Source organism: Miscanthus floridulus, chromosome 15 (assembly GCF_019320115.1).
Source record: "Miscanthus floridulus cultivar M001 chromosome 15, ASM1932011v1, whole genome shotgun sequence".
Classification (NCBI taxonomy): domain Eukaryota; kingdom Viridiplantae; phylum Streptophyta; class Magnoliopsida; order Poales; family Poaceae; genus Miscanthus; species Miscanthus floridulus.
This window is the reverse complement of record NC_089594.1, coordinates 46,669,283-46,680,604: the sequence shown is the minus strand read 5'-3', so window position 1 is coordinate 46,680,604 and position 11,322 is coordinate 46,669,283. Positions and strand designations below refer to the sequence as shown.

Sequence of the window (11,322 nt, the reverse complement as noted above, 5' to 3'; positions counted from 1 at the left end):
TCTTAAACCCGGTCACACTCTCTACAGTGTCTTGACCGGCAAAATAAAATGGTCCCTATTGTATAACATTTACGTTGAGCCCATTTTTGTCTCTTTCTTCTTTTCCAAGTTGGAGCACTTGATTCACCATCTCTTAGTCCACCTCTATCACCATGAGTGCCATCTAGCTCCATCACTTGGACTTGGACTAACATATCTAAAATCCAAAGATAGGGTTAGTCCAATAGATTTCATCAATTATCCAAAACCAAACTAGGCTTTCATCCATGTGTTCTTAGGCAAGTTTTTAAAAGGTAAGGCTCCCATAACAAGGTACCTGCTTCGGGTAGGAGTTGTCTCCTATTGTCTCACCTACCATCTAGTATATTTGTTGTGTGGACTCCGTCTTTGTATTGCAATTGTGTGATTAAGATATATCCTTAGAAGTAGAGTTTGAATCATAGGAACCTTATACTCTCTCGTTGTCCTCCTACCTAGTTATACCTTACTAAGTTATCCTGGAGTTAGCTTGAACTTGTTTCATCAATCCTTCCCATCACTATTTGATTATCCCTCTACACTATTTGATGCTAAGTTGTGGTAAATATTAAAATCTCTCATTTATTATCATTTCTAGCTACTGCTTTTTCTTGGGATAAAGTAAATAATGATACCTTAAAATACTCCTAGATGAAATGCTACAACGGTATATTCTGTGTGCTTGTGAAATTCTCTACTTGAGCATAAGAAATACCAACAACTGTCTATACCAACAACTGTCAAGGTGAAGTACGAGGAAGAAAAACATACCTTCGAACCATCTTAAGCTAGGTGTCATGTGGGGAGCCCCAACTGGGGATGATGATCCACCAGTTCAAAAGTTGGTGTGAAGCGGGTGTAGGCTTTGTTGTTGAGGGTTAGGGTGACAAACTCTATGACAAGATAGGTGAGTGTAGTGGTCCAAAAGAGTGAGAAGCCACCTTACTCTACTGCTCCCACCTTTAACAAAATCACTCCACCCATGTCTTCCAAACCAAACATCAAAGATGGAGTCTTCGTTGAACCCACAAAAGCTCCACCCAAGAGACAACTGTAGATCCCAAAACCAAATCACTTAGAAACCCACTTAACACTCTTTCTGACATTTTTTTGATCTATAACATTTCTCAAAAGGGAACAATCTCGTGGGATTCTACGGCGTCCACTTTGCCCTTTCCTGCAGCCGGAAATAGAAATGTCCGCTGTTGGCGTGCAGTTTCAAACTCGTATATCGTGGGGTACCTGGCCGTCCACCCAAGCAGCCTTTGCACCGCCAGTCCGCCAGCTTACAGCGCCGACGTGGCCGAATCCACGGCCCAGGCTGCCCCTATCCCATGGCCTGGCCATGGGCGGCGATAAGGCGCGAGCGGACGATAGAAAGCCGCGGCCGCCAACTCGCCCACGTAGCAAGGCACGGGCCCCACTCCCGCCTTCGCCACCCGCGTCGCGTGTCACCGCAAGCTCACAAAAACTGCAAGACGCTGGGGCAGCGCACGCTGCCACCACCGCCACCCGAGGAGCATGAGCATGGCGGCGCCGTCGTCCTCCCTCGCCTCTTCCTCCCACCTCTCCCGCCGCGCTACCGCCACCGCCATGGCCGCGTCCCAGTCGCACTCGCCTCCGCTGCCGCAGCAGCTCCGCCTCGGGTGCTTCCAGCGCGGCGCGCGCGCGCAGAACGTTCGGCTCCGGCACAGCTGGGCCTGCAGGGCGGCATCGAAGAGGCGCACGCCAGGTGTTTGCTTCGTGGTCTCACCAAGCCAGCCAGGTCCGCCTTTGTTGACTTCTGTTGCTAAACTATGCTGCGTCGTTTGCACTACTAGCGTTGGATTCGTGCTGAGTCTGGCTACACATCTGTGCAGGTCTTGCTGCGATCGACGTACCGGCGGCGACCATTCCTAATGCGACTACCGTCCCCGACCGTACTTCGGTGTCCTCGCTTTTGGAGGTTGTTTCGGACGATTTGCTGAAACTAAACAACAATCTAAAATCGGTGAGCGTTTTGCTCTCTCGCCTTCTAAAACTGCCGCAACTTTTTGCTCTGTTTACTCCGAAATGCTTCGGAAAGAGACGTACTCCTGTGATAGCAGCAGTTTTGACTTTTGATGACCCTTGTACCAACATGACACTATGAGCCCTTACGCTAGATAGTTTTTTCATCTGTAATATGATAAATAAAATATACTAACATAGTATTAGTAATAGTTAACTTGCAACATATATTTAGTTTATACAAAAGACAAAGTTGACACTAAACAGAAAAAACTAAAAGAACAATAAAATAACTATTATGATTACCTTAAATAAGACAACAATGCTTCAGTTATTTGTCTTTTTCCCTTTTCTTCGAACCTGACAAATGCTTGTTAGGCAACATTCTAACACCAAAAATATGAAAGTAATAAGTACTTAGAATTACTAATTTAGAACCCTAACAGTAACAGGCTAACTTTCTAACATGCTAAACAAATATTTAACAAGCAATGGATATGGATTGAGGGACTTACTAATGATAATAACAAGCAGCAGGAACAGACAATATGACTTAAGTCAGATAAAATCGAATTGGATTATTGGAATTCAGAAATCATGTAAAGGCATAGCCGATGGCCTAGACAGTCCAATCCAATCCATCGACACATGTACCTTGATTTCTTGAAGTTGCAGGGGCATTGACCGCCTGACCACTGTGGCGCCATTAGCGGTTCATCCAGGCGAAGCGCGAAGCCACGATCACCCAAAGAACCAACGAGTACGAGCATGTTCAGAGTTGCGGGAAGAGGCTGACTCCTCCACGTGACTCCATGACTTTTCCCATCCCAGGCTGACTATTGTGTTTTGGTCTTTGGGCCTTCAAATCCTGGCTTATGTGTACATTGGCTCATATGCAGGACATACGAACACATGAGCCCCTCAGTGGCATGGATCCTAGGCGGTCACCCCTCTTGCCTAGGGCCAAATCCCGTCCTGTGATGCTCTCCTAGGCGAGTTGTGTTGTCGGGCAACTGGATTCCTGGCCTAGTTGTTTTGGTCTTTTGACCGTAGTTGTGTACGCCTAGTTGTACAGTCAGAGGACCAAAGGTTGTGCGGCGATGGCTTGTGTACCACCTAGTTGTGTGGTTTAGTATCCAAGTTGTTCGGGGTTTGTATCCCTAGTTATATGTTTTTTTTACCCAGTTTCCCTTATAATCTGGGCCCATTCTCTTCTTCTAATAAAGCCTCCACCATCCTTTTGAAGAAAACTAAGTAGTCTCTTTCTGTTTAAGTGCGTTGTTAAAAGGCTGATAGTTAAATTGGGGCCTGTTATGAAGTACTCACTTTGATAATATTGGTTAGTGCTCGTAATTCATTAAATTGGTATGCAAGTATGTGACCATGTTTTTGCCCACAAATCACTTTACAAACCAGTGTAGACTTCCATTCTATTACTAGTTGCTTCATCCTAGATTGCCTTAGTTTTGGCAAGTGTGCTTTGCACCATTTGCACTTGTTATCCAAAAGGATGTATACAATGTGTGCTTTGCACCATTCTGCACTTATTGTCCAGGACTTTACTTTACAGTGCATGGGAGTCCATAATCTAAATGACTAATGAGACCGTGAGAGCTGCTTAGCTTAATGGTGCATCCCTTTTTAAACTGTCCTATATTTCTTCGTGCATTGGCTCCATATTTTGATGATGTTGGGTGGTTAGAGTGGACAGATGGCTTTAGCTGGTTCTTGTTGACATTTTTTCATCCTAACTTCTTGCACTGAGTTGCTATCTGTATAAGGTAAGACCTTGTAAAATTGTGCGTACCTACCACAATAACAGCTAACATAACTTCAATAGCTTGTTGGTGCAGAAAATCCTGTTCTGGTTTCTGCCGCTGAACAAATTTTTGGTGCCGGTGGAAAGAGATTAAGACCAGCATTAGTTTTTCTGGTGTCGAGAGCAACTGCTGAGTTAGCTGGTTTGTCGTAAGTTCTCTTTGTTATTTCAACATTACCATTTTGAAGGGAATGTTTTGAAATTATTGTCTGAGACTATATTTTTGGAATACTTACATAAAAAAATATATTTTTGGAATACAGGGAGCTAACTACAGAACACCAACGATTGGCAGAGATTATAGAGATGATTCACACCGCAAGTTTAATACATGATGATGTCATAGATGATAGTGGGATGCGAAGAGGTAGATGATATGTTGTTTTCAAATAAATCAGAAATATTGTGAATAAAACTGTTATTTCTTTTCTTTTCATTTTATAGATGCATTTGCCTCTACTGATTCTTTTCATCCAAATACTTCCAATGTTAGAGGCATGGATTAACTGGGGAATCATTATTTCTTTTGGGAGCTATACTGTTACTATATTTTTCTCACACATGATTTTAATCAGACAGAAATCATCATACAAAGTTGCAGTCTTCATGTTATCATTTACCTTTTGTTTGAAAATTAGCAAGGAATCTTTGCATCAACATGAACTGCAGTCAGCCCTAGGTCGTGAACCTAGGTGGACAAGAGAACAAACAGCCTCACCACCACATTGGCAGCCTAATATTTATTTTCAGTGTTACACTATCATGCTCATCAGAATAGAAGGGCTCATTATTCAGTTGACCAATATAGCCTAATATGTAGCTGACTGTTTTTCAGGAAAGGAAACTATTCATCAGCTATATGGTACACGGGTGGCTGTACTTGCTGGTGATTTTATGTTTGCACAATCTTCTTGGTTTCTTGCAAACCTAGAAAACATTGAAGTTATAAAGCTGATCAGTCAGGTGATCAAGGACTTGAGCAATGCTTCATTTCCTGTTTAAGACAGTACTTGATTTTCTTAACAGAAATGATACTTTGCTCTAACAGGTCATCAAGGACTTCGCAAGTGGTGAGATAAAACAAGCATCCACTCTTTTTGACTGTGACATCACTCTTGATGATTACCTTCTCAAGAGCTACTACAAAACTGCATCTCTGATCGCAGCAAGCACAAGGTCAGCCGCCATATTCAGTGGCGTCAGCACCACTATTTGTGAACAAATGTATGAATATGGTAGGAATCTTGGGCTGTCCTTCCAGGTAGTTGATGACATCCTGGACTTTACCCAATCAGCTGAACAACTTGGCAAACCAGCAGGAAGTGACTTGGCGAAGGGAAACCTGACGGCTCCAGTCATCTTTGCTTTGCAAGATGAACCAGAGCTAAGAGAGATCATCGATTCCGAGTTCAGTGAGACTGATTCGTTAGTTGCTGCGATAGAGCTTGTTCACAGGAGCGGTGGAATAAGGAGGGCACATGAGCTTGCGAGAGAGAAGGGTGACTTGGCTATCCAAAACCTGCAGTGCCTTCCGAGAAGTGATTTCAGAAGTACCCTTGAGAGTATGGTAAAATATAACCTTGAAAGGATTGAATAGATGGATTCAGTTGATTCCTGTACCAGTCCACTAGATACATGCCTCCAGTATGGGATTGGTGTAGCTCCAAAACCCATCTTTCAGCCCCTTCTCGGAAGATACGGTTTCAAAGAAACTACTAGGAGAAATTGTTCTATTTCATACATATTCTGGGGAATTCCTGTGAAGCAGGCCAGAGTTATCTTGTTGATTATATGAGATGATTTATGCAGGATCATCAGAAAGCAAGGACCTAGCCGCATACTCGTACGCGTCGAGCCTACATCTGAGTATTCTACTTTTGCAGCTCTTGTAAATATAAGGAGCTTACTGTAACCTAGCATTCTTTTATTTTGCAATTTGCGCAACAAATTAAGTGCTATACTTGTATGGGAACCTAACAGGCTGACACTCGTATAAGAGTTATGTACTCTAGATCACTGGGGTGTATTTTTCTATAAACATGTTGGCTGATGGAGTGATTGGAACATACTTCAACATAAACAAGGGACCTCTCCAGCGAACACATGCATAATTGTGCCATGTTGAGATCATAGTTCATGAATGCAGTTCGCAGCAAGCATGTTGCTTCCACTATTCTGGAAGCTTGCAAGAACAGGACTAAAATACTGTTGCTGAAGTATAACAGTGGATCACAGAGGTGCAATGCACTCATCCGGAAGTAGTGCCGAAAAATAGGGGTACAAGCAAATTTAAAATTATGTCAGAAATTTACTGCAAGGCGCAAGTACACGGATTTATACAGATTATAGCGTCAAAGCATGCGTTTGAGTTTGGTAAATTTCAATTCGTAAAGAAGAGCTTCGGATAGATTACACAGATTTTTCCCCAGGAAGGTACGAGGGAGAACTGCTGCCAGGATGGCTTTTCTTCTTATGGAACATGCTCGTCATGTTTGGCAGCATGAAGCTCCTCCTAAGTAGCGTTCTGCTGTTCCTTTGATGCCCGTCGTTCTTCTCAGAAGCTTTCCCAGCAGAAGTCTGAGGTACAGGGGGAGATGCACTTCCAAGTTCTTCTGCCCCTGCCGAAGGCTGAGCCTCTGCAGTTTTCTTCTGCTCCTTCTCGCGCCATCTCTTAAGCTCACCTTCTACAGCCTTTTTGGCTGCCTCAGCCATCTCTGCCCTCTTTAGGGCCTCTTCTGTTGCCAATTCCATTTCCTCCATTTCCTTGCGGGCAGCTTCTAGTTTCTTGATTGCCTCGTTCTCACTGGCTCTGATGGCTTCCACTTGAGCCATAGCAGCAGCAACTTTCATCTCACTCAACTTCTCTGACTCCTCAACCTTTCGGCTTAGAGATTCAAACTCCTCTTTTGAAATTGTGATATTTGCTCCAGACTCTGAAGTTGAGGCTCTAGCAGCACTTGCTCTGTCAGAGAGTTGCTTGATCTGATCAAGGGCCCTTGCTTCAGCAGCTTTAGCCTCTTCTGCTTCCTTTAAAGCCAGTTGCAACTTTTGTTCGGCTTCTGCTAGTTCAACCCGAGCTTTTTCGGCTTCCTCTCTTAGCTCTGCTGCACTCTTCTGCATCATCTCAGCTTCTTGCAGGGCATTCTTTGACTCTGAGGACAGTTGCTGAAGGGCCAGCATCAGGTCATCAGAGGCTGACGTAGCTTTTGATTCAGCAGCCACAGCAGCTTCCAGCTCAGATTTACATTTCTGAAGCTTGACATGTAAATCTCCAACAATGGATTCAGTTTCTGTATCCTTCTCTTTGAGCTGATTGTGCTCCTGTTTTACAGCTTCCAATTCCACTTTCAGTGATTCCACCAAACTTTGAAGAGAACTTTCCTCCTCTGCTACTTTTTGCAACATTTCCTTAGCATCATCCAACTCTGTGCTGACAACAGCAACAGACTCCAAATCCCGAGCCCGAGCATCTTCTATCTTTTTTTGCATAGATGCAATCTCAGAATTGGTTTGTTCTAGTTTTTCTTTCAGACTATCATAAGCAGCAGGGTCAAAATCATTCCTCAAAGACGACAATTTCTTCTGTGTTTCTTCCAAAGCTTGTTTATACGTGGTCCTAGCAACATCCTTCTCAGCAAGGATTTGTGCCTCTTCTTCGTGTGCTTGCACCGTAGCTGCCTTAACATGCATAAGCGATTCTTGAATTTCGGCGATCTCACTACGAAGTTGGTTAGCTTTTTCTTTGTTAGCTTCAGTTGTATGCAGTGATTCCTCTTCCTGCTGGGCAGCAGACAACCTCATATCCAAAGATGTTTCAAAATCCTTCTTGAGCTTTCTAAGCTCCTGTTTTGCTGCATCAAGGTCTGCCAAAGCGACAGCATACTGCTCCCTTGCACTTTCCAGTTCCTGCTTCAGAGGACCATCTGTTCCTAGACCTTCATTTGTGTTGCCACCTTCAAGCTGCTTGGTTCGAGTCTTTGCATCCTCTGTTGCCTGAATGGCCAACTGTTTCGACTTGTTAATCACATCCAACTTGGTCGCTAGCTCCTCAACAGTTTTTTTAGCTTTCTCTAGCTCAGAGAGAGCCTGTACTCTCGTTGTCTCGGCATTACTCAGTTGTTCCTTGTATTTATTCAACTCTTTCTGGGCCAAGTGCAGCTCTGTCTCCTTGGCTAAAACCCTCTGGTAAACATAATTCCAAAAATTGCAAAGCATCAGAAGAATATATCGAGAAATAGGCACGTAATCGTTCAAGGTGCATGGATAGTCTTAAAGTTGATATGACAGGTGATCTATGTCAATGTATCATTATAGGTACAAACTCAAGGAGCAAACCATAGAGGAGCAATTAAGTCATTAAATATGTTCCCTAAACACAGAGATTTAGATGTAAGAGAAAACATGTTAGGCTATCCGTCTATAAGCTTAAAAGGGCAACTTCAAAGACAGTTGAGTTGGTCCTTGGGTTGTAATTGGCAGAAGGCAAAATAGTTGAGTTGTAACAGCAGGTTCCAGATCAGCTACTGTGGTGGAGGATAGTGAGGTTCGCTGGAAAATTGTAATCCTCCAATTGGACAACAATCTAGCACTGGGTAATGTGGCATTTATTCTTCTCTGTTCAAGGAATGTTAATTATCTGTATGCATAACACTTCTTCAAACTATTTCTAATTGATATTCCTTTCCATCATACTGTCTATTCTGAACCTACGAAACAAATTACTAAACCAGCTTGATCTAAAAGCATTTTTTTCTCAATTGAACTAGTGATTGCAAAGTAATGGTTCCAAGAATCCAACTATTGTTCAGACCATGCAACACTCCCATTTATATAAATTAAACAAATAATATAAACAATGAGTAAAAAGTGTGTTGCAAAACTACTGAGATGCAAGGCAGTGTTATTTGGTCATAAGACTTCTACTGTTCTACAAACTGTAAATTAATATTTTGTCTGTTAAAAAAAAAGCCTCTTTATTATCACATGTATGTAAAAAAAATAAGATGGTAAAGGCCAATTTAGATTTGAGGACTACTGCCCCCAGTATTACATGGACACGCGTACAGCTGCCATTGTCCAACCCAGGTGAGGGTGTTTGATTCTGCAGATTTTCTAGAAAGCTTCCAAAAGGTTAAAAAAACACAAATGTGGAATTTTTAAGTCTGCCAAATCGACTGTAGCAAACAAAAGAGAGAATATCAGGGCACATAGTTTCTTACGTATTCTAGTCCTATCTAGTTTTTTTATGTATTCTAGTCCTATCTATCTTAAGGTAGTAGGGGGGGGGGGTGGGGGGGGGGGGGGGACAACTTTGATAAAGAAAAATGTTTGATTACCTCTGCTTGAGGAGCCTTGGGCTTTCTTGCAGCTGATTTGTCAGATGAAAACCGGACTTCACCAAATAAAGTCACTGCAGCTTTAACAGATTCAAAAGGAGCCCTTGTATCTATTTCGCCAATCTCTCCTTTTTCTGCATCAGCAGATGGTGGACGAGCTTTTGTGCCCATATTTGCCTTCATTTATTTAAATAATTTATGCAAGCTGCAATAGGAAAATAAATTGAGTTAAAACAAAGATGATGATAGAGAAGTCATTGGAGTGTGAAGTAATAAGTCAATAATGAAGTCGAACATGATAAAAATGGAGTGAAGAAATTACTAGGCAGCCCCAGTCTGTCATGACTCATGAAGAAAAAATATAATATATGGTTTCTCGACCTTTCAAAATCGCATATTTGATTATTCCAGACATAAATACCAGGAATTGGTTGTCGCCAATATGACAGGTTAGTGACATTCAAATCCTTGATGAAAACCATTGAATCCTGGATTCTATGCAGCACAAAAAAGAACACGCCTGCTCCCAATCTTCCTGCTCTTCACCCCCCCCCCCCCCCCCCCCCCCCCCCATGGATGCTAGAAACAAGATACAAGAAGCTACCTTTGTCTATCAAAACTATGGTTTGATCATCTCGTATGGCTCATCAAGCTCGCCAATCATCTAGGGCTTAAACATTCCACCAGCGTAGAGCTTCACCCATGACATTCTGATCCAATATTATGGCAACAACAATGACCTCTCTCTCGCTCTCAGCGGTGTACGTATTGTGGTGGCAGGGGGTGTTCAGCTGAACCACCCTCAAAAGAAAACAAGCTTTCCATTTGCAATAGCCCCACCACGCGGCGAACAAATCCACAACGAAACCAGACGGATCGGAGCGTCAAAGCATAGACAAACATTCCGATTCTAGGCCTCAGAGCAAAGGGACGGTTCTTCAAACCGAAATAGGAGGAAAATCAGCAATTTAGGGCGTTCTTACCAAGCACAAACGAAGAAATCAACACGCAGGGCCAGGGGGTGACGGGACGACCGGAGCGCCTACAGATGGGTGGGGGAAGAGGAATGCAGCCGCGGTGGGAGAGATAGGTTAAATCTGGGTGGGGTGCGGGGCTGGCTCGTGGTGCCGTGTTCGTCGGGGTGGAGAGGAGGGGGCGGTGGTGGTGGAGGGGATGCAAAAGGTTTCGGGCAGCTGGAGGAGGAATTGTGGTGGGAATTTTTAACTTTTTTTTTCCATTATTACGGACGGCACTCCTGAGTTTGTCGTATTTGTAGGCATCTCTAGGTATTTGATATCATAAATAGTAATCCTTCTATGTTTTTATTATTTTTGCTGAGGTGGCACGTCAAATGGGTATGCCAGCGTGGCAGGGAGCCTGAGAGCCCTAACTTGGCACGCGAAATGACCACGCTGCCCTCGCCTCCTTCTGTCTCCAGCCGACCTAGCCCCGAGTCAAACCCAGTCCACTCCCCCTTCTTCCCCACTCCTAGCAACGGCGACGGCGGCTGTGGCGGATGCGGCGGCGGCATCGAGTCTCCTTCCCCTTCCTGGTGCGCAGGACGACCATACTAGGTACTGCCCGCACTCCCGTAAACCCTATTTCCTCAGTTGATCCTCGTCCCCCATGCACCCTAGGCTCGGAGGACAGAGCCCGCTTCGTCAAGGAGCATGGCGTCGTGGGCTATCGAGGAGGAAGACACCAGAAAGTAGACTGGGCTCTCGCTGATTGTGTGTCCCACATGCAAGAGAGAGGGTAATCGAGCTGATAGTGAGGACAACGGAGAACGGCAACCAGGGGCGCGTGTTCTTAAGTGTCCCAGAAATTGCCCGGGGTAAGGGTTTTCCTTGATCCATTTTGAATTTTTCTCGATCCATTTTGAATTTTTCTTGGTTTTGGTTTTGGTTTTGGGTTTGGTTGAAGAACCCTAACTATTGGGCATTTTGCTGGTAGATGTAGGTTCTATGAATTCCAAAAAACGTACTTGAATTGCCCGGGGCAGCTGGTAGATGTAGGTTCTATGAATTCCAAAAAACGTACTTGAAGAAGCTGGTGGAGTTGAAGTTTGTTGTCATTGATCTTGAAGTTGGCCTGGGTGCAGAAGAAGTAGAAGAAGCTTGGGGATTTGGTGAAGAAGAAGTAGAAGTCAAAGTGTGCTGG

The 11,322-nt window shown here is 43.8% G+C and overlaps 2 protein-coding genes across 2 annotated transcripts; one reads left to right on the top strand and one right to left on the bottom strand.

Moving 5' to 3' along the window:
• The first annotated feature begins 1,363 nt into the window (after positions 1–1,363).
• Positions 1,364–5,892, top strand: LOC136509284 (probable solanesyl-diphosphate synthase 3, chloroplastic). Its single transcript, XM_066504096.1, is given in 8 exon segments — positions 1,364–1,440; positions 1,442–1,528; positions 1,530–1,783; positions 1,878–2,008; positions 3,848–3,975; positions 4,090–4,193; positions 4,662–4,789; positions 4,875–5,892. Coding segments are annotated over 8 exon segments (1,458 nt in total). The 3' UTR covers positions 5,424–5,892.
• A 206-nt stretch (positions 5,893–6,098) lies between these two features.
• On the bottom strand, positions 6,099–11,020 carry LOC136509283 (WEB family protein At5g55860-like). Its single transcript, XM_066504095.1, has 3 exons — positions 10,146–11,020; positions 9,163–9,367; positions 6,099–8,008 (listed from the first exon to the last, which is right to left on the bottom strand). The coding sequence occupies exons 2-3, from the start codon at positions 9,343–9,345 to the stop codon at positions 6,236–6,238; spliced, it is 1,956 nt and encodes a 651-aa protein (XP_066360192.1). The 5' UTR covers positions 9,346–9,367; positions 10,146–11,020; the 3' UTR covers positions 6,099–6,235.
• Between the last annotated feature and the right edge of the window lie 302 nt (positions 11,021–11,322).

Excerpts from the sequence above, each read along its gene's own strand:
- LOC136509283 (XM_066504095.1), bottom strand. The coding sequence starts at position 9,345 with ATGAAGGCAAATATGGGCACAAAAGCTCGTCCACCATCTGCTGATGCA. Across the intron at positions 8,009-9,162 it reads CCAAGGCTCCTCAAGCAGAG|AGGGTTTTAGCCAAGGAGAC; the intron begins GTAATCAAACAT and ends TATGTTTACCAG.